Raw genomic sequence first — 20913 nt, forward strand, 5'->3', positions numbered from 1 at the left:
TGACAGATCTATAACACACATTTCTTTGTAAATTTGATCGTCACCCAAAAAATTACATATTGCAGCTTTAACTCTGACTCTAGGTTTCTGTTAGCTCTGACACTAGGTTTCTGTTTACTCTGACTCTAGGTTTCTGTTTACTCTGACTCTAGGTTTCTGTTAGCTCTGACTCTAGGTTTCTGTTAACTCTGACTCTAGGTTTCTGTTTACTCTGACTCTAGGTTTCTGTTTACTCTGACTCTAGGTTTCTGTTTACTCTGACTCTAGGTTTCTGTTAACTCTGACTCTAGGTTTCTGTTTACTCTGACTCTAGGTTTCTGTTAGCTCTGACACTAGGTTTCTGTTTACTCTGACTCTAGGTTTCTGTTAACTCTGACTCTAGGTTTCTGTTTACTCTGACTCTAGGTTTCTGTTAGCTCTGACTCTAGGTTTCTGTTAGCTCTGACTCTAGGTTTCTGTTTACTCTGACTCTAGGTTTCTGTTTACTCTGACTCTAGGTTTCTGTTTACTCTGACTCTAGGTTTCTGTTTACTCTGACTCTAGGTTTCTGTTTTCTCTGACTCTAGGTTTCTGTTTACTCTGACTCTAGGTTTCTGTTTTCTCTGACTCTAGGTTTCTGTTTTCTCTGACTCTAGGTTTCTGTTTTCTCTGACTCTAGGTTTCTGTTAGCTCTGACTCTAGGTTTCTGTTTTCTCTGACTCTAGGTTTCTGTTAACTCTGACTCTAGGTTTCTGTTTTCTCTGACTCTAGGTTTCTGTTTACTCTGACTCTAGGTTTCTGTTTTCTCTAACTCTAGGTTTCTGTTTTCTCTGACTCTAGGTTTCTGTTTTCTCTGACTAGGTTTCTGTTTTCTCTGACTCTAGGTTTCTGTTTTCTCTGACTCTAGGTTTCTGTTTTCTCTAACTCTAGGTTTCTGTTAGCTCTGACTCTAGGTTTCTGTTTTCTCTGACTCTAGGTTTCTGTTAGCTCTGACACTAGGTTTCTGTTTACTCTGACTCTAGGTTTCTGTTAACTCTGACTAGGTTTCTATTTACTCTGACTCTAGGTTTCTGTTTACTCTGACTCTAGGTTTCTGTTTTCTCTGACTCTAGGTTTCTGTTTTCTCTGACTCTAGGTTTCTGTTTTCTCTGACTCTAGGTTTCTGTTAACTCTGACTCTAGGTTTCTGTTAACTCTGACTCTAGGTTTCTGTTAGCTCTGACTAGGTTTCTGTCAACTCTGACTCTAGGTTTCTGTTTACCCTGACTCTAGGTTTCTGTTTACTCTGACTCTAGGTTTCTGTTTACTCTGACTCTAGGTTTCTGTTTTCTCTGACTCTACGTTTCTGTTTACTCTGACTCTAGGTTTCTGTTAGCTCTGACTCTAGGTTTCTGTTTACTCTGACTCTAGGTTTCTGTTAGCTCTGACACTAGGTTTCTGTTTACTCTGACTCTAGGTTTCTATTAGCTCTGACTCTAGGTTTCTGTTTACTCTGACTCTAGGTTTCTGTTAACTCTGACTCTAGGTTTCTGTTAGCTCTGACTAGGTTTCTGTCAACTCTGACTCTAGGTTTCTGTTAGCTCTGACTAGGTTTCTGTTTACTCTGACTCTAGGTTTCTATTAGCTCTGACTCTAGGTTTCTGTTTACTTTGACTCTAGGTTTCTGTTAGCTCTGTTTCTAGGTTTCTGGTCTTGAACAGTGTTTGATTCATCATTGGATCACATGACAATTCAAAAGGCTTTTAGAGATTCACAACAAAGTGAATATGATGCTGATGGAAGTCATGGTATTACTATCTACTGTGTCAATGTCATAACTCCCTCTCATACACTTACACACGCACACCTCTCTCAGGTGAAGTGGGAGGGCGGCCCCCACCCCCAGTCCAGTGTGGGCTTCTCTGTGAGTGACAGCCGCATCGCCACGGTGACCGAGACAGGATTGGTCCATGGAGTGGCAGTGGGCATGGTCAAACTCAGAGGGGCGTTGCAGACCGTCACTCAGGACACCGGAGCTCTGCTCACCTTCGCACAGGTACACACACACACACACACACACACACATATACTTTTGACTTGTTGATTATCTGGTTGTCTTTGTGTGTGTGTCAGGATGAGGTGGATGTGGAGGTGTTTAACCTGACAGGGGTCAGGATCCAGGGCCCTCTGGTCAAACTGTCTGTGGGCACTGAGGTAACAGTGTAGCTTGTTTCTGTGTAAGTTTGTACGGTATTTGGGTGCGTATGTGCATGTGGTTTAGTAACCCCAGTGTGTGTGTGTGTGTGCGTGCATTTAGATGCCAGTGTATGTGATGGGCAGTGACAATAGTCAGAACCCCTTTGCTCTGGGCAGTGTAGAGTCTGGTCTCTCCTTCCACTGGAATCTGGGCAAGCTTGGAGTACTGGAGATACAAACCCGACACACTCAGGTACGCTACACTTTGTCCCTGTACAGTGCCTTGCGAAAGTATTCGGCCCCCTTGAACTTTGCGACCTTTTGCCACATTTCAGGCTTCAAACATAAAGATATAAAACTGTATTTTTTTGTGAAGAATCAACAACAAGTGGGACACAATCATGAAGTGGAACAACATTGATTGGATATTTCAAACTATTTTAACAAATCAAAAACTGAAAAATTGGGCGTGCAAAATTATTCAGCCCCCTTAAGTTAATACTTTGTAGCGCCACCTTTTGCTGCGATTACAGCTGTAAGTCGCTTGGGGTATGTCTCTATCAGTTTTGCACATCGAGAGACTGAAATTTTTTCCCATTCCTCCTTGCAAAACAGCTCGAGCTCAGTGTGGTTGGATGGAGAGCATTTGTGAACAGCAGTTTTCAGTTCTTTCCACAGATTTTCGATTGGATTCAGGTCTGGACTTTGACTTGGCCATTCTAAAACCTGGATATGTTTATTTTTGAACCATTCCATTGTAGATTTTGCTTTATGTTTTGGATCAGTGTCTTGTTGGAAGACAAATCTCCGTCCCAGTCTCAGGTCTTTTGCAGACTGCATCAGGTTTTCTTCCAGAATGGTCCTGTATTTGGCTCCATCCATCTTCCCATCAATTTTAACCATCTTCCCTGTCCCTGCTGAAGAAAAGCAGGCCCAAACCATGATGCTGCCACCACCATGTTTGACAGTGGGGATGGTGTGTTCATAGGGATGAGCTGTGTTGCTTTCACGCCAAACATAACGTTTTGCATTGTTGCCAAAAAGTTCAATTTTGGTTTCATCTGACCAGAGCACCTTCTTCCACATGTTTGGTGTGTCTCCCAGGTGGCTTGTGGCAAACTTTAAACGACACTTTTTATGGATATCTTTAAGAAATGGCTTTCTTCTTGCCACTCTTCCATAAAGGCCAGATTTGTGCAATATACGACTGATTGTTGTCCTATGGACAGAGTCTCCCACCTCAGCTGTAGATCTCTGCAGTTCATCCAGAGTGACCATGGGCCTCTTGGCTGCATCTCTGATCAGTCTTCTCCTTGTATGAGCTGAAAGTTTAGAGGGACGGCCAGGTCTTGGTAGATGTGCAGTGGTCTGATACTCCTTCCATTTCAATATTATCGCTTGCACAGTGCTCCTTGGGATGTTTAAAGCTTGGGAAATCTTTTTGTATCCAAATCCGGCTTTAAACTTCTTCACAACAGTATCTCGGACCTGCCTGGTGTGTTCCTTGTTCTTCATGATGCTCTCTGCGCTTTTAACGGACCTCTGAGACTATCACAGTGCAGGTGCATTTATACGGAGACTTGATTACACACAGGTGGATTGTGTTTATCATCATTGGTCATTTAGGTCAACATTGGATCATTCAGAGATCCTCACTGAACTTCTGGAGAGAGTTTGCTGCACTGAAAGTAAAGGGGCTGAATAATTTTGCACGCCCAATTTTTCAGTTTTTGATTTGTTAAAAAAGTTTGAAATATCCAATAAATGTCGTTCCACTTCAAGATTGTGTCCCACTTGTTGTTGATTCTTCACAAAAAAAATACAGTTTTATATCTTTATGTTTGAAGCCTGAAATGTGGCAAAAGGTCGCAAAGTTCAAGGGGGCCGAATACTTTCGCAAGGCACTGTATATGTAGGTCAATGTGTGTCAAACCACTTGGATATGACTGTGTGTGTGTGTGTGTGTGTGTGTGTGTGTGTGTGTGTGTGTGTGTGTGTGTTAGGCGGGGGTGACTGTCTCTCCTGCCCATAGTTTCTCTGTGCTGGTGAGGGCATGGGCAGCGGGCAGGACCAGTTTGAGAGTGACAGTTCAGCTGGCCAATCACACGTCAGCCTCCCACCAGCAGCTTTCTGACGAGATACAGATACTGGTAAACACACTGGGTCCACCTCCTGCTTTTGAGACATTTGTTTATAGGTTGTTGTTGAGTAGTTTATGTCTGTGATATGATAACCTCTCCACTCTTTACTCCTTTCTACTCCTGTCCTGTCCTCTCCTCTCTAAGATATACCAGGAGATGCAACTGGCTGTAGGAACCTCCAGATCTCTCCTCTCTAGGTTGTACCAGGAGATGCAGCTGGCTGTAGGAACCTCCAGATGTCTCTTCTCTAAGGTATACCAGGAGATGCAGCTGGCTGTAGGAACCTCCAGATCTCTCTCCTCTCTAAGTTGTACCAGGAGATGCAACTGGCTGTAGGAACCTCCAGATCTCTCTCCTCTCTAAGTTGTACCAGGAGATGCAGTTGGCTGTAGGAACCTCCAGATCTCTCTCCTCTCTAAGTTGTACCAGGAGATGCAGCTGGCTGTAGGAACTTCCAGATCTCTCCTCTCTAAGTTGTACCAGGAGATGCAGCTTGCTGTAGGAACCTCCAGATCTCTCTCCTCTCTAAGTTGTACCAGGAGATGCAGCTGGCTGTAGGAACCTCCAGATCTCTCTCCTCTCTAATTTGTACCAGGAGATGCAGCTGGCTGTAGGAACCTCCAGATCTCTCCTCTCTAGGTTGTACCAGGAGATGCAGCTGGCTGTAGGAACCTCCAGATCTCTCTCCTCTCTAAGTTGTACCAGGAGATGCAGCTGGCTGTAGGAACCTCCAGATCTCTCCTTTCTAAGTTGTACCAGGAGATGCAGCTGGCTGTAGGAACCTCCAGATCTCTCTCCTCTCTAAGTTGTACCAGGAGATGCAGCTGGCTGTAGGAACCTCCAGATCTCTCTCCTCTGTAAGTTGTACCAGGAGATGCAGCTGGCTGTAGGAACCTCCAGATCTCTCCTTTCTAAGTTGTACCAGGAGATGCAGCTGGCTGTAGGAACCTCCAGATCTCTCTCCTCTCTAAGTTGTACCAGGAGATGCAACTGGCTGTAGGAACCTCCAGATCTATCTCCTCTCTCCTCTCTAAGGTGTACCAGGAGATGCAGCTGGCTGTAGGAACCTCCAGATCCATCCTCATGTCTCCCTACTCACACTACGCACTACAGAGCAACAAGTGAGAGCCAGCATGTGTGGTTGTGTATGTCTGCATGTGCAGAAAAACAAGATATCACATTTACGTATTCAGACCCTTTACTCAGTACTTTGTTGAAGCACCTTTGGCAGCGATTACAGCCTCTATTCTTCTTGGGTATGACACTACAAGCTTGGCACACCTCTATTTGGGGGGTTTCTGCAGATCCTCTCAAGCTGTCAGGTTGGATGGGGAGCATCGCTGCACAGCTACTTTCAGGTCTCTCCAGAGATGTTCGATCGGGTTCAAGTCCGTGCTCTGGCTGGGCCACTCAAGGACATTCAAAGACTTGTCCCATAGCCACTCCTACATTGTCTTGGCTGTGTGCTTAGGGTCGTTGTCCTGTTGGAAGGTGAACCGCTCTGGAGCAGGTTTTCATCAAGGATCTCTCTGTACTTTGCTCCGTTCATCTTTCCCTAGATCCTGACTAGTCTCCCAGTCCCTGCCACTGAAAACATCCCCACAGCATGATGCTGCCACCACCATGCTTTACCGTAGGGATGGTGCCAGGTTTCCTCCAGACGTGATGCTTGACATTAAGGCCAAGGAGTTCAATCTTGGTTTCATCAGACCAGAGAATCTTGTTTCTCATGATCTGATAGTCCTTTAGGTGCCTTTTGGCAAACTCCAAGTGGCCTGTTATGTACCATTTACTGAGGAATGGCTTCCGTCTGGCCGCTCTACCATAAAGGCCTGATTGGTGGAGTGCTGCAGAGATGGTTGTCCTTCTGGAAGGTTTTCCCATCTCCACAGAGGAACAATAGAGCTCTGTCAGAGTGACCATCGGGTTCTTGGTCACCTCCCTGATCAACTTTAGAATGAGGCTCTTATTGGCAGACTCAACAGCCTTGGTTTCTCAAATTATTACCTCGCTTGGTTCACCAACTAATTCTCCGATAGAGTTCAGTATGTCAAATCGGGGGGCCTGTTGTCCGGACCTCTGTTATGGTGTGTTGTGACAGTACATCAGGACTGTATACAGACTGTGTACTATAGTTTTATGGTGTGTTGTGACAGTACATCAGGACTGTATACAGACTGTGTACTATAGTTTTATGGTGTGTTGTGACAGTACATCTGGACTGTATACAGACTTGTACTATAGTTTTATGGTGTGTTGTGACAGTACATCTGGACTGTATTGACTGTATACTATAGTTTTATGGTGTGTCTGGACTGTGTGTCCAGTCTCTATGGGGTTGTGTGTGTGTGTGTGTTTGTCTGTACTCATGTCTGTAGTCATGCATGTGTGATTGTGTGTTTTAGAGACGCAATCTGTCCTGTGCGGTACGCCCTGTGTCAGTGTGTGAAAGGGGAGGGTCTTGTAACGGTGGACAGCCAGGGAGTTCTGAGGGCGGGGCCTGACACGGGATCCGCCCTGCTGGAGGTCATCGCTATGGAGACCTGTGGGGTCAACCAGACCCTGCTCATCAGCGTCCGGGTAAGTTGGTCACTTGTGTCCTTCGAGGGGATCCATTCTAAAGTAGACCTGGTGAGAAACTCAGCATCCACAGTTGACCCTAACTGGGACTGGGTCATCACTATCTGACCATGCTAGGGAGTACAAAAGTGTATTTGTGTGTTGTCTGCCAGGTGTCTCCAGTGTGGTTTGTCAGGCTATTCAGTGTGTCCAGCCTGTACAGTGTTGGAGGGGGAGGCCTGCCTGCCTTTCCCCTGGGTTGGACCATCAGAGTCAGGGCTCTCTGCTACGACAACCTGGGACAACAGTTCAACGCCCATAACACCCTCACACACATTACCACCAACAGGTAACACACACTGACATTACCACCAACAGGTAACACACACACTCTGACATTACCACCAACAGGTAACACACACACTCTGATATTACCACCAACAGGTAACACACACAGTATATAGTCAAATCTCTCTGTCTGTTTTATTTTCCTTAAAGCTGGGATCCTTCATGGTCAAACTGCCACGTCCGTTTGGGAAGCAAAGAAGTTACTGCCAACAACCAACACTGTTTCTCCTCTCAGACATCACTGCCCGCATGATAGAACAGCACAATAAATACAGATCATTTTTTACCATGCGGACGGAGTCTGCTGCCCTCTGTTTCTCCTCTGTTTCTCTTCTGTTTCAACAGCAAGACAAAAACCATAACAAAGGTGCTCAGGGCGAACAGTAGCGTTGTTTCCCCTAATGTGGATTCCATCTTTAAACACTCTTTCTTCTCTCTCTCTCTCTCGCTCTCTCTCCCTCTCTTTCTCTCTCTCTCTCTCTCTCTCGCTCTCTCTCCCTCTCTTTCTCTCTCTTTCACTCTCTCCTCTCTCTCTCTCTCAGGGATGACTTGGTGCAGGTGACTCCAGACTCAGACAGTCATTCCTTTGTGGTCCAGACAGTGTCTGGGGGTTTGACAGTCCTAGGGGTGCAGGCAGACCCCACCAACCCCTCCCTGAGTGACTACACCCCCCTCCCTGTCCTCCCCGCCATCTCTGCCCCGCCACACGCACTCAGGCCCGGAGACACACTCTGCTTCAACACCCCCCTGACAGGACCGCAAGGTGAGACACACACACAAGTTGTACAACTGAATGCATTCACCTGAAATGTGTCTTCTGTATTTAACACCTCTGTATCAGAGAGGTGCGGGGGGGCTGCCATAATCAACATCCACGTCATCAGGGCCCAGGGAGCAGTTGTTGTTGGAGGTTACTAGCTCTTAACCGCTAGGCTACCTGCCACCAAGACCTGGTCAGTCAATCGACTGCTCTTCACTCCGCCAGCCTCTAGCTGACTCGACGGTTAACACGTCAACTTCTAGTGAAACTTTGTTTTCATTTCAGCAATTTACTATCTGTGATGTGCTAGCTGTCTTGCTTAAGATTGATGTAAAAAGAAACATCAAAAACTGGGGCTGATATGCTTGATCCATTATTGCTGCAGCTCTCTGCCCCCTGCTTGCCGAATCATTAACCCATATTTTAACCTGACCATTATATCTGGTACTATTCCCAAGGTTTGGAAGGCGGCCCATGTACTCCCCCTTCACAAAAGTGGTGACCTAAATAATTATTGCCCTATTTCTAAACTTTCTTGCCTCGCTAAAATATTAGAATCCTTGGTTAATTCTCAGCTAAGATCCTTCTTATCTTTGAAATGTAGTCTATAAGTACATCAGTCGGGTTTTAGACAAGGTCATAGCATCTCTGCTCCATCCCTAGTTATAAATGTGTTTAACTGTATGGATAACAACATTGTGCTGCCCTCTTCATTGACCTGTCAAAGGCCTTTGATACTGTTGTTCACTCACTGCTCATTCACAAGCTGGCCTCAATTGGCCTGGACCAGGCTGCATGTAACTGGTGTGAAAATCATTTGACAGATGTGTGTCTACTGATGGTGTTAAATCAGGTTTCCTGGATACTATGAAAGGGGGTTAATTTTTGGTCCTGTAATTTTGACTGTTTACATTAACAATATCAACTTGTCTGTAAAAAGGTTTAACCTGCAATTGTATGCTGATAATACTGTTGTGTATGCTAACTACAGTCTGCCTTCATTGTATTACAGAAAAACTTTATTGACCTGAAATGAGTATTGAATGCAGGTGAAACTAAGTACATGTTGTTCTCTAGAGCGCATAAATACAACTCTGATTTAAGCATATGTACTTTGGATGGTGTCCATATTGATCGTGTCCCTGCTTACAGGCATCTGGATAGATGAAAAGCTGTATTTTAAAAATAATGTTGACGAATTAGTTAAGATGCTGTGAATAAAAATGGGCTTCTATAGAAATAGGTCCTGCCTCTCGATAAATAGTAGAAAGCAGATTAGTCAGTCAACGTTCTTATCAGTCCTAGACTATGGCGACATCATCTATATGAACGCAGCTGCTACTTCATTAACGCAGCTAGATGCAATTTATCATAGTGCACTGTGCTTTATTACGGGTGACAGTTTTAGCACTCTTCACTGCATTTTCTACCAGTATGTTGGTTGGCCCTCTTTGATGTCACTCACATAGGTTGATACATTGCTATGTTTTCATTTATAAATGAGTCCCACTGTACCGAACATCTTTACTGAACTTATGACATAGGAGTTACCACACCTGGTCTCAGGAATTGTTAACTCTGGAAATTAGTCCTTTTGTCTCTAATGAGTTAGGTAAATCAGCTTTTAGTTTTTTTGTACCTTATTTGTGGAACAATCTTCAAAATGTTCTTAAATGTGATGTTTTGGTTCCTCTAGGCCAGTTCAGAATGCTGATTGAGGACCTTTTTACTGATGAATGTCTCTTTTTCATGACCATGATTTTATTTCTGCTTCCATTTTGTATTTTTGAAGTGTGTATTTTCTGTCATTTCTGTCATTCAGGGCTCATCTGTAGAGACCTTGGTGTCAGTATGACTCCCTGATAAAATGAAGGGTCAAAATAAAAGAAAACACACACACACATCTCTCTCTCTCTCTGTCTCAGGCCAGCCAGGTCAGTGGAACGTGTCGTCTAGTCGTATTCTGCAGATTGACCCAAAGACGGGAGCTGCTCTGGCAAAGCATTCTGGGACGGTAGTGGTCTACTACAGACTGGAAGGTGGACAGCAGGCCCTCAGAGAGGTACAGTGCCTTGCGAAAGTATTCGGCCCCCTTGAACTTTGCGACCTTTTGCCACATTTCAGGCTTCAAACATAAAGATATAAAACTGTATTTTTTTGTGAAGAATCAACAACAAGTGGGACAACGACATTTATTGGATATTTCAAACTTTTCTAACAAATCAAAAACTGAAAAATTGGGCGTGCAAAATTATTCAGCCCCTTTACTTTCAGTGCAGCAAACTCTCTCCAGAAGTTCAGTGAGGATCTCTGAATGATCCAATGTTGACCTAAATGACTAATGATGATAAATACAATCCACCTGTGTGTAATCAAGTCTCCGTATAAATGCACCTGCACTGTGATAGTCTCAGAGGTCCGTTAAAAGCGCAGAGAGCATCATGAAGAACAAGGAACACACCAGGCAGGTCCGAGATACTGTTGTGAAGAAGTTTAAAGCCGGATTTGGATACAAAAAGATTTCCCAAGCTTTAAACATCCCAAGGAGCACTGTGCAAGCGATAATATTGAAATGGAAGGAGTATCAGACCACTGCAAATCTACCAAGACCTGGCCGTCCCTCTAAACTTTCAGCTCATACAAGGAGAAGACTGATCAGAGATGCAGCCAAGAGGCCCATGATCACTCTGGATGAACTGCAGAGATCTACAGCTGAGGTGGGAGACTCTGTCCATAGGACAACAATCAGTCGTATATTGCACAAATCTGGCCTTTATGGAAGAGTGGCAAGAAGAAAGCCATTTCTTAAAGATATCCATAAAAAGTGTTGTTTAAAGTTTGCCACAAGCCACCTGGGAGACACACCAAACATGTGGAAGAAGGTGCTCTGGTCAGATGAAACCAAAATGGAACTTTTTGGCAACAATGCAAAACGTTATGTTTGGCGTAAAAGCAACACAGCTGAACACACCATCCCCACTGTCAAACATGGTGGTGGCAGCATCATGGTTTGGGCCTGCTTTTCTTCAGCAGGGACAGGGAAGATGGTTAAAATTGATGGGAAGATGGATGGAGCCAAATACAGGACCATTCTGGAAGAAAACCTGATGGAGTCTGCAAAAGACCTGAGACTGGGACGGAGATTTGTCTTCCAACAAGACAATGATCCAAAACATAAAGCAAAATCTACAATGGAATGGTTCAAAAATAAACATATCCAGGTGTTAGAATGGCCAAGTCAAAGTCCAGACCTGAATCCAATCGAGAATCTGTGGAAAGAACTGAAAACTGCTGTTCACAAATGCTCTCAATCCAACCTCACTGAGCTCGAGCTGTTTTGCAAGGAGGAATGGGAAAAAATGTCAGTCTCTCGATGTGCAAAACTGATAGAGACATACCCCAAGCGACTTACAGCTGTAATCGCAGCAAAAGGTGGCGCTACAAAGTATTAACTTAAGGGGGCTGAATAATTTTGCACGCCCAATTTTTCAGTTTTTGATTTGTTAAAAAAGTTTGAAATATCCAATAAATGTCGTTCCACTTCATGATTGTGTCCCACTTGTTGTTGATTCTTCACAAAAAAATACAGTTTTATATCTTTGTTTGAAGCCTGAAATGTGGCAAAAGGTCGCAAAGTTCAAGGGGGCCGAATACTTTCGCAAGGCACTGTATAGTACAGCAGAGGGTTACCATGGAAATGAATGGGCCACCATGGTAGTGTTTTGCCAACAGGTGAAGGTGGACTCTCCAGTCATCCCAGAACTCTCTCCTCCTGATGATCGTTTTCTCACCAACTGGCCTGACGCAGCTGACTACACTGTTCCTGTGGAACTATACACCTCCCCCTTCAACACAGGTGAGTAGTAAATTGATACCTCTCTGCTCTCTCTCCTTACCTTGCTCCTCTTCTCCCACCTCCCCATCTCTTCCCCCACCTCCCCATCTCTTCCCCCAGCTCAGTGTTCCCTGTCCCAGAGGGAGGCCATAGAGAAGAGGCTGCAGCCAGAGGCAGAGTTACGGTGTTTCCTGCATTTCAGCGCCCCCTACCTCCAGCTCAACACGCTGCAGGCTGTGATGGTCACCACGCCTCACTATGACCTCGACACAGGTACGACAGGGACACAGGACTTCTCATCCCTATCCCATTGATAAAAATACCATGTCTCTAAAATGATACAGTAAATAATTATTTTACCAATTTTTGACTCTCTCCCTCAGGTGAATACAGCTGCAGAGTCTCTGTCCGTCCCCAGTCAGACTCCGTCCTCCACCTCCTCTCCTCCCTCTCTGTCTCCGTCGCTCTCTCAGCCTCTCTGCGGGGCCAGTCCCCCGTCCCTGTCCTCCCTCTCTCTGCTCTGTCGCTACCTCTCTCCGGACGTTTGGTACAGTTGCCGTACCTGCCTGCGTTCCACTGCCCAGTGTCTTTCCTGGTGCTATCTGCTCTGCATCCCATGGCAGAGTTCTCTGTGCTGGGCACCAAGGAGGTGCTCTCTGCCCTACAGGTGGGTCACATTTAACATTAAGCATTAGAGCATTTACAGCCCCACAATACACAATGCATACAGCTTTAAGACCTTGGCATAGACAGTATGGAGTGAATGCAATCCATATCTCTTCTCTCTCTTTGTTGCGTTTAGTTCCACTCTGACAGTACTGACGTGCTGCTATCTGAGCCCAGTCAATCAGACGGACATCTGGTGTTGTCTGTATACATTTCCACTTCCTGGGTCAAAAGTCAGGCCCTGCCCCCTCCTGCCAACATCACCCTCTCCAGCCACCTGACCCCACAGACTCATGCCCTTACAGTTTACATCACGGTGGACAGCGAGGTGAAGATAGGTGAGGAGCAGACTCACACAGAGCCAAAACACAGCTAAACACGACAATGAAAACGTTCCTATACAACAGTGTTTCCCAAACTCGGTCCTGGGGCCGCCCCTGGGTGCACGTTTTGGTTTTTGTTCTAGCACTACACACCTGATTCAAATATCCAACTCAACATCAAGCTTTGATTATTTGGATGAGCTGTGTAGTGCTAGGACAAAAATCATAACATTCACCCGGGGGGGGGGGGGGCAGGACAGAGTTAGGGAAACCCTGCTATAGCCCACTGACTCACCCCTGTATCCACACATCTGACCCTGTCTGAGTGTGTGTTCAGGTTCCACAGATCTGATTCGTCTACAATCTTCCTGGACTCAGCTCCTGGACTTCCATCTCATCCTGGTCTTTGCTGTGTTTGCAGTTATGGCCACTACTGCCACCTTATACATAGGTAACTATCTAACCACTCTTCACCACTACCTTGTTCATAGGTAACTATCTAACCACTCTTCACCACTACCTTGTTTATAGGTAACTATCTAACCACTCTTCACCACTACCTTGTTCATAGGTAACTATCTAACCACTCTTCACCACTACCTTGTTCATAGGTAACCACACCACCACTACCTTATTCATAGGTAACTAACCACATCACCACTACCTTGTTCATAGGTAACTAACCACACCACCTTGTTCATAGGTAACTATCTAACCACACCACCACTACCTTATTCATAGGTAACTATCTAACCACTCTTCACCACTACCTTGTTCATAGGTAACTAACCACACCACCTTGTTCATAGGTAACTAACCACACCACCACTACCTTGTTCATAGGTAACTAACCATACCACCACTACCTTGTTCATAGGTAACTAACCATACCACCACTACCTTGTTCATAGGTAACTAACCATACCACCACTACCTTGTTCATAGGTAACTAACCATACCACCACTACCTTATTCATAGGTAACTAACCATACCACCACTACCTTATTCATAGGTAACTAACCATACCACCACTACCTTATTCATAGGTAACTAACCATACCACCACTACCTTGTTCATAGGTAACTAACCATACCACCACTACCTTGTTCATAGGTAACTAACCATACCACCACTACCTTATTCATAGGTAACTAACCATACCACCACTACCTTATTCATAGGTAACTAACCACACCACCACTACCTTGTTCATAGGTAACTAACCACACCACCACTACCTTGTTCATAGGTAACTAACCATACCACCACTACCTTGTTCATAGGTAACTAACCATACCACCACTACCTTATTCATAGGTAACTAACCACACCACCACTACCTTGTTCATAGGTAACTAACCACACCACCACTACCTTGTTCATAGGTAACTAACCATACCACCACTACCTTGTTCATAGGTAACTAACCACACCACCACTACCTTATTCATAGGTAACTAACCACACCACCACTACCTTGTTCATAGGTAACTAACCATACCACCACTACCTTGTTCATAGGTAACTAACCACACCACCACTACCTTGTTCATAGGTAACTAACCATACCACCACTACCTTGTTCATAGGTAACTAACCACACCACCACTACCTTATTCATAGGTAACTAACCACACCACCACTACCTTATTCATAGGTAACTAACCACACCACCACTACCTTGTTCATAGGTAACTAACCACACCACCACTACCTTGTTCATAGGTAACTAACCATACCACCACTACCTTGTTCATAGGTAACTAACCACACCACCACTACCTTGTTCATAGGTAACTAACCACACCACCACTACCTTATTCATAGGTAACTAACCATACCACCACTACCTTATTCATAGGTAACTAACCATACCACCACTACCTTATTCATAGATAACTAACCACACCACCACTACCTTGTTCATAGATAACTAACCATACCACCACTACCTTATTCATAGGTAACTAACCATACCACCACTACCTTATTCATAGGTAACTAACCATACCACCACTACCTTATTCATAGGTAACTAACCACACCACCACTACCTTATTCATAGGTAACTAACCATACCACCACTACCTTATTCATAGGTAACCATACCACCACTACCTTATTCATAGGTAACTAACCATACCACCACTACCTTATTCATAGGTAACTAACCATACCACCACTACCTTATTCATAGGTAACTAACCATACCACCACTACCTTATTCATAGGTAACTAACCATACCACCACTACCTTATTCATAGGTAACTAACCACACCACCACTACCTTATTCATAGGTAACTAACCATACCACCACTACCTTATTCATAGGTAACTAACCATACCACCACTACCTTATTCATAGGTAACTAACCATACCACCACTACCTTATTCATAGATAACTAACCACACCACCACTACCTTGTTCATAGGTAACTAACCATACCACCACTACCTTGTTCATAGGTATCTAACCACACCACCACTACCTTGTTCATAGGTAACTAACCATACCACCACTACCTTGTTCATAGGTAACTAACCATACCACCACTACCTTATTCATAGGTAACTAACCACACCACCACTACCTTATTCATAGGTAACTAACCATACCACCACTACCTTATTCATAGGTAACTAACCACACCACCACTACCTTATTCATAGGTAACTAACCATACCACCACTACCTTATTCATAGGTAACTAACCATACCACCACTACCTTATTCATAGGTAACTAACCACACCACCACTACCTTGTTCATAGGTAACTAACCATACCACCACTACCTTGTTCATAGGTAACTAACCATACCACCACTACCTTGTTCATAGGTAACTAACCATACCACCACTACCTTATTCATAGGTAACTAACCACACCACCACTACCTTATTCATAGGTAACTAACCATACCACCACTACCTTATTCATAGGTAACTAACCATACCACCACTACCTTATTCATAGGTAACTAACCATACCACCACTACCTTATTCATAGATAACTAACCACACCACCACTACCTTGTTCATAGGTAACTAACCATACCACCACTACCTTGTTCATAGGTAACTAACCACACCACCACTACCTTGTTCATAGGTAACTAACCATACCACCACTACCTTGTTCATAGGTAACTAACCATACCACCACTACCTTATTCATAGATAACTAACCTCAGTTGGTGACACTTCTGTATTTGTCAGTGTTTAACTCCTGCATGCAGACGGTTCCTGTCCCGGTGGTCGGCCTGTACTCCAACACACGTCAGTACCAGTTACCTTTCCTACTATATTGGGGCATCAATTATTTTTAACTTTATGACAAAGCTGGTGTGTGTTCTCCAGTGGAATGCAGCAGGACGGTGCGTTTCTCTCCCTGGATCAGACCCTCGTCTCCAGACACAGAAAGGATCATCCGCCGACGCAACTGGCTCTGGAGCACACGGTGACACTAACAGCCCTGTGAATGATCCATGTTGAAACCTTCCAACTAAACCATTTCCTGCCAAACGTCGTCAGCGTGTTGCGTTGGTCCATTTAAGGCACAGGTGTCAAACTCATTCCAGAGGGACGAGTGTCTGCCGGGTCTCGCCTCCCTTGTACTTGGTTGAATTAAGGTCACTGATTAGTAAGTTATTGTCCTCGCCTGGTTATTTAGGTCTTAATTGAAAGGGAAAAAACAGCAGACCCTAGGTCCTCTATGGAATGAGACACCCCTGATTTAAGAACAGTGGGTCTACTTGAACAGGGTCTCTAGGTAGTTGTTCAGGCATAGATCTATGACCAGCATACATTCCCCACATCACACCATGTTGTTTTCTAATAATAGTCAAAGATTGACAAGTAAACTGGATTCTTTAACAAAAAGCTAAACTTTATTAAGTGAGAGAGACCGGTGGAGTGATGTCATGCCAGGGGACGTTCTCTCTCTACATACACAAAGCAGAGCTCAACACCATCTTTCCTCTTCAGTTTCATCTCCACTTTCTCTCGCGTTGTCACTTCCTGAGCAGGGTCACTGTGGGGTCACTCGTCTCTCCTCCCTTGGGTCTCTCGGTCCAACAAGCTCCATTGCTGAGAGTCTAGTGCTGTTTCCTCCTGAATGAGCATCCTGGGTGAAAGAGAGAGTTAGTTATGGTCCCAGACAGATTTCACTTTTATATGGTAGGGAGAGTGAAGTCCAACTACTGTTTATTGTTAAGGCTAGACTGACAGCCTAGTGGGGGAAGGAGATGAGGATAGCTAAGGCCAGACAGACAGCCTAGAGGTTATTCAATCATTTAATCTAAACTGCGTCTGCGTAGCCAGGTGCTAAAATAAACGTGGTTCTATTTTTGATGCTTGACGCGCTGCAAGTCCCGCCTCTCCCATCTCCTCGTTGATTATTGAAATATGAACAGAAGGTCCACACACCAGTCCAGTCGGCGGTGGTAATGTACTTTAAAGTTGGTTGCCAACCGACAAAGTCCACAGAAGGAGAGATGACTAGAAACTAACTAGGTTTCCCCTTTTATCTGTGGATTGTCAGAGTAGAGAACACACGATTGTGCGCAACTCAAAATTGGTCAATATTCTATAAAGATCCAGAAATAAAGGACCTTGTTCATTTCCCAGGACAAATTAGCTCACAACAGCTAGCTAGTTAAATGTTTTGCATCAACCTGAAAATTCTTTACTGAATTAGTTCGAGGAAATCAGTCAATTAAAATACATTAATTTCACTTGACTGGGAATACAGATAAGCATCTGTTGGTCTAAGATAACTATAAAAAAATGGATCTCATGCTATTTCTGCACATTTAAAATGCAATTGTGTTCGTAGCTTATTCCTGCCCATACCGTAACCCCGGGGCACTCTGTACGTTGACATCAGCAAACTGCTCACCCACACGACGCCATACAAGTGGTCTGCACTGCCAAATTCTCTTAAAACGGCATTGGAGGCAGGTTATGGTAGAGAACTTTAAATTATCTGGCAACAGCTCTGGTGGATATTCCTGCAGTCAGCACACTCCCTCAACTCCAGACATCTGTTGCATTGTGACAAAACTGCACATTTGAGTGGCCTTTTGTCTCCAGCACAAGGGGAACCTGTGTAATGCTCACTAACAGATATTTTATTCCAGCTCATGAAACCTGGGACCAACACATGTTGCGTTTATCTTAGTATATTGTTCGTTTTGATATTTCAACCTGCGTGTCTGGTGGACATAAAAAAACATGGTCCATTCACTAGGAACTCATTGCATGCCAATATTGTCAATCATTAACACTAGGACAGACAAACTGACTGGTGATCCAGGAAAGGGTATATAGCACCGGTCACTAAGCAAAGGTTCCACCTGGCAACAGCACAGATCATATAGTGATAAATGTTTAACGTCAAATCGCAATAAAGATTCACCCATTTTGAATGTTGTGTTTTTGTGCATCTCTGGGTATGTTCTATCAATTCCATTGGTCATTTCATGTGTATCTGAGCCATTGTCATTCAGGCCGGTATGATGCAGCACTGATATATTCCCATTAACTTCCAGGGTAGTGGGAGGCTGACTTTTAGATTGTAATACGGGGAGAGGTGTCTTCTCGAGTGAGCCATTTATCACGTTTGTGATTTTCTTACATTGAAATGTGTAATTTAACAAAGGGACTAACCCCCTCTCCCATGTCTGCTTCGTCATTGCATGGTGCTGCTGTGAATGTCAGACTACGATGAGGCACATCGATCTGCAGGTTGAAAATGGTGAGATTGTAGACTCCTAAATTGATAGCTGTGAAATCACCTAAACAAACTGCACTAACTAGCAACTTCATATGCTGGTGTTGCGTTTAGATAAGTTTGCGAGCCAGCTACAGAGCTTTGCATTGTGGATTTTGTAGTCGACTTGAGCAGAGACAGATTTCCACACATTGCTACCAACCTTATCATAACAAAATGAAACATTTGTTTACCAACATATTGTCCACAGTTATGTAGCACTGTAAATGGTTTTGGGTGGAATTTTCCTCTAAGTTTTGTTATGATAATATTGTGAGGTCCCTGACCATTCCTAGCCTTAAAGACACTGCCAACCTGAGCTGTCAAGGGTCATGCTTCAATGGGGGCTATTGAAAAGCAATACATTAAATTATTTGGGTCATGGTCAGTAAAGTATGGGGGGAAAAAAATGACATTTTCAACTGGAAAACCAAAAGGAGTTTAATTTGACATCTCATCCTAAAGAGTTGCAGGTCAGACTTACAACTAGAAACAGAACAGACAGTATTATTTCTGTACACTAGTGTGTTCTTGCAGTTACTTATTGAAAGGAATCAGTGGAGACTCCTTCCAAACAAAAGACAACCACAAGGTTACTGTATGCCTTGGTTGACACCTCATTCACTCTGGAGACAATGAATGGGCAACACATAAAGGCATCAATTATGTCAAACAGTATTTGTCTATCCTGGACACTGTGTGGAAGGCTGAGGGTGTGTGTAATATAGTACCTTCTGTGAGGCGTGCTTTACCCCCTGTAGGTTGACACAGGACTGTGGAGCATCCGACACACAGGACGACCGTCTGGGCGTGACTGAACACTGTCGTGATCTTATAGCATCCTGTAGAGAATAGTTGACAAATTAACATTCACCTCAATGTCCTGAACGAGACCAACTCGTGTTTTCAGTCCCAACAAATCACACACAAATGATGTTCTAATTACTGTTGTGTTCTTGCGGTTATTGAAAGGAATCAGTGGAGATTCCTTTCCAAAAAAAGACAACCACAAGGTTACTGTATGCCTTGGTTGACACCTCATTCACTCTGGAGACAATGAATGGGCAACACAAAGGCAAGTCGCTACACATCCCTCTAGAAACAAGTCAGTCTCAGTAATAAATGACCACCAGACTGGATTTACATTTAAGTCATTTAGTTGACAATTTACAGAGCACATACATTTTTGTACTGTTCCCCTGAGAGAATCAAACCCACAACCCTTGCGTTGAAAGTACCATGCTCTACCAACCGAGCCACACTGGATCACATCTAGTTTACATTAGCCATGCAAACTCTCCCTTTGGTGGACTGACCAGTTTTACTGAAGACAGGCAAACCAATGACCTGTCAGTTGAATATGGTCCCACATCCCTAGATACTAAACCATGGTCAGTTTGGTTAACGTATTTATAAAAAATAAAATAAGTGAAGTCAGTTAGGAACACATTATTTACAATGACGGCTGCGTTTGGTGTGAGCAGAGCCGTGGAGTCACTTCTAGCTAAGCTACAGGGAGACACACTAACCTGGACATTTGACGTCCATAAAATACGAGTTAGGGCTCTGTACAAGACGCTTCTTCTTGTGACTCCTCTTCTCCTCCTCTGAGGTTGGGTGCAACAGGTCCTTTGCGAGCTGAAAGAGAAACCAGAGGGTGGCCATCTTAGAAAATGCAGATAAAGTTTATTTGATAATCTAGCTAGCTAACAAGTTAAAACAATGTCCATACGGGAGACGTGTACATAAGTTAGTATAATCAAAAACATTTTTGACAAATGTTCGTTGGGTAAACGCCTGGCTATTAACTTCAGTACTGGCTAGCCTACGCTTAACGTTAGCTTGTTTAGCTAAAGCCTGCGTACGTCTACTATCAAACATAAGTCAAGGAATGCGCATATCTAGTCAAACTGCATCGTGTACAAGCGCTGTCAAATGCTTAGAAACAATCACTAAACATCAAACTAGTTAGCTAGCTAGTTAGATGTCAGTCCATGCTTTCTATTGCATGTACGCCGCCATATTGCGTAAATTCAGCAGACCATAGCACGCGCTTGGCACGCAGTTTAAGATTGTACTAGCTATCCATTGGTTGAATAATCCCGAATATAAATACATCGTAATATTTGCAAAGTTCTAATACATCGATGGATGTGGTCATGTCCCGCTCAAACAAAATTCCCAAGGATGAAGCAAGGGTTATATTGCCTGTGTGCGCACTTACTGGCATGTTGGCGAGTTTGTAGCCGTTGCCGAAAAGAAGGATCAACCGGAAGTTGACAGTTAATAAATGAACGGGCCGAAGAGCGGGGGCCGGAAGTGTTTTGTCGCCATTACGTGTCAAGGAGGC

At 44.1% G+C, this 20913-nt stretch overlaps 3 protein-coding genes and 2 non-coding genes across 6 annotated transcripts in view; 2 read left to right on the top strand and 3 right to left on the bottom strand.

The window, feature by feature from the left end:
* Positions 1-2407, top strand: part of LOC110520797 (nuclear pore membrane glycoprotein 210) — a 4271-nt gene extending 1864 nt beyond the window's left edge. The window contains exon 6 of the mRNA XM_036967855.1: positions 1834-2407. Coding sequence (XP_036823750.1) covers positions 1834-2061 — 228 coding nt within the window. The 3' untranslated portion in view covers positions 2062-2407. The remainder of the gene's footprint in view (positions 1-1833) is intronic.
* Positions 2408-4160: 1753 nt separating this feature from the next.
* LOC110520846 (nuclear pore membrane glycoprotein 210-like) lies at positions 4161-16784 on the top strand. Its single transcript, XM_021598276.2, has 13 exons — positions 4161-4303; positions 5330-5415; positions 6700-6874; positions 7027-7202; positions 7744-7964; positions 9887-10023; positions 11694-11817; positions 11917-12069; positions 12180-12463; positions 12599-12800; positions 13123-13236; positions 16010-16069; positions 16151-16784. The coding sequence occupies exons 2-13, from the start codon at positions 5342-5344 to the stop codon at positions 16252-16254; spliced, it is 1824 nt and encodes a 607-aa protein (XP_021453951.2). The 5' UTR covers positions 4161-4303; positions 5330-5341; the 3' UTR covers positions 16255-16784.
* On the bottom strand, positions 16659-20887 carry LOC110520892 (40S ribosomal protein S27). Of its 2 annotated transcripts, XM_021598339.2 has the most exons (4): positions 20788-20887; positions 20093-20201; positions 19295-19405; positions 16659-16916 (listed from the first exon to the last, which is right to left on the bottom strand). In XM_021598339.2, the coding sequence occupies exons 1-4, from the start codon at positions 20791-20793 to the stop codon at positions 16888-16890; spliced, it is 255 nt and encodes an 84-aa protein (XP_021454014.2). In that variant the 5' UTR covers positions 20794-20887; the 3' UTR covers positions 16659-16887. The 2 variants fall into 2 exon arrangements, with proteins under 2 accessions (XP_021454014.2, XP_036823763.1); XM_036967868.1 differs by lacking the exon at positions 20788-20887 and having other exon boundaries at positions 20093-20243.
* LOC118964373 lies at positions 19087-19222 on the bottom strand. The gene has a single exon (XR_005051422.1). It is a non-coding gene; the product is annotated as a small nucleolar RNA SNORA13 (small nucleolar RNA).
* Positions 19507-19641, bottom strand: LOC118964372. Its single transcript, XR_005051421.1, has one exon. It is a non-coding gene; the product is annotated as a small nucleolar RNA SNORA13 (small nucleolar RNA).
* Positions 20888-20913: the final 26 nt, after the last annotated feature.

This window comes from Oncorhynchus mykiss, chromosome 3 (genome assembly GCF_013265735.2).
Source record: "Oncorhynchus mykiss isolate Arlee chromosome 3, USDA_OmykA_1.1, whole genome shotgun sequence".
NCBI classification, from domain to species: domain Eukaryota; kingdom Metazoa; phylum Chordata; class Actinopteri; order Salmoniformes; family Salmonidae; genus Oncorhynchus; species Oncorhynchus mykiss.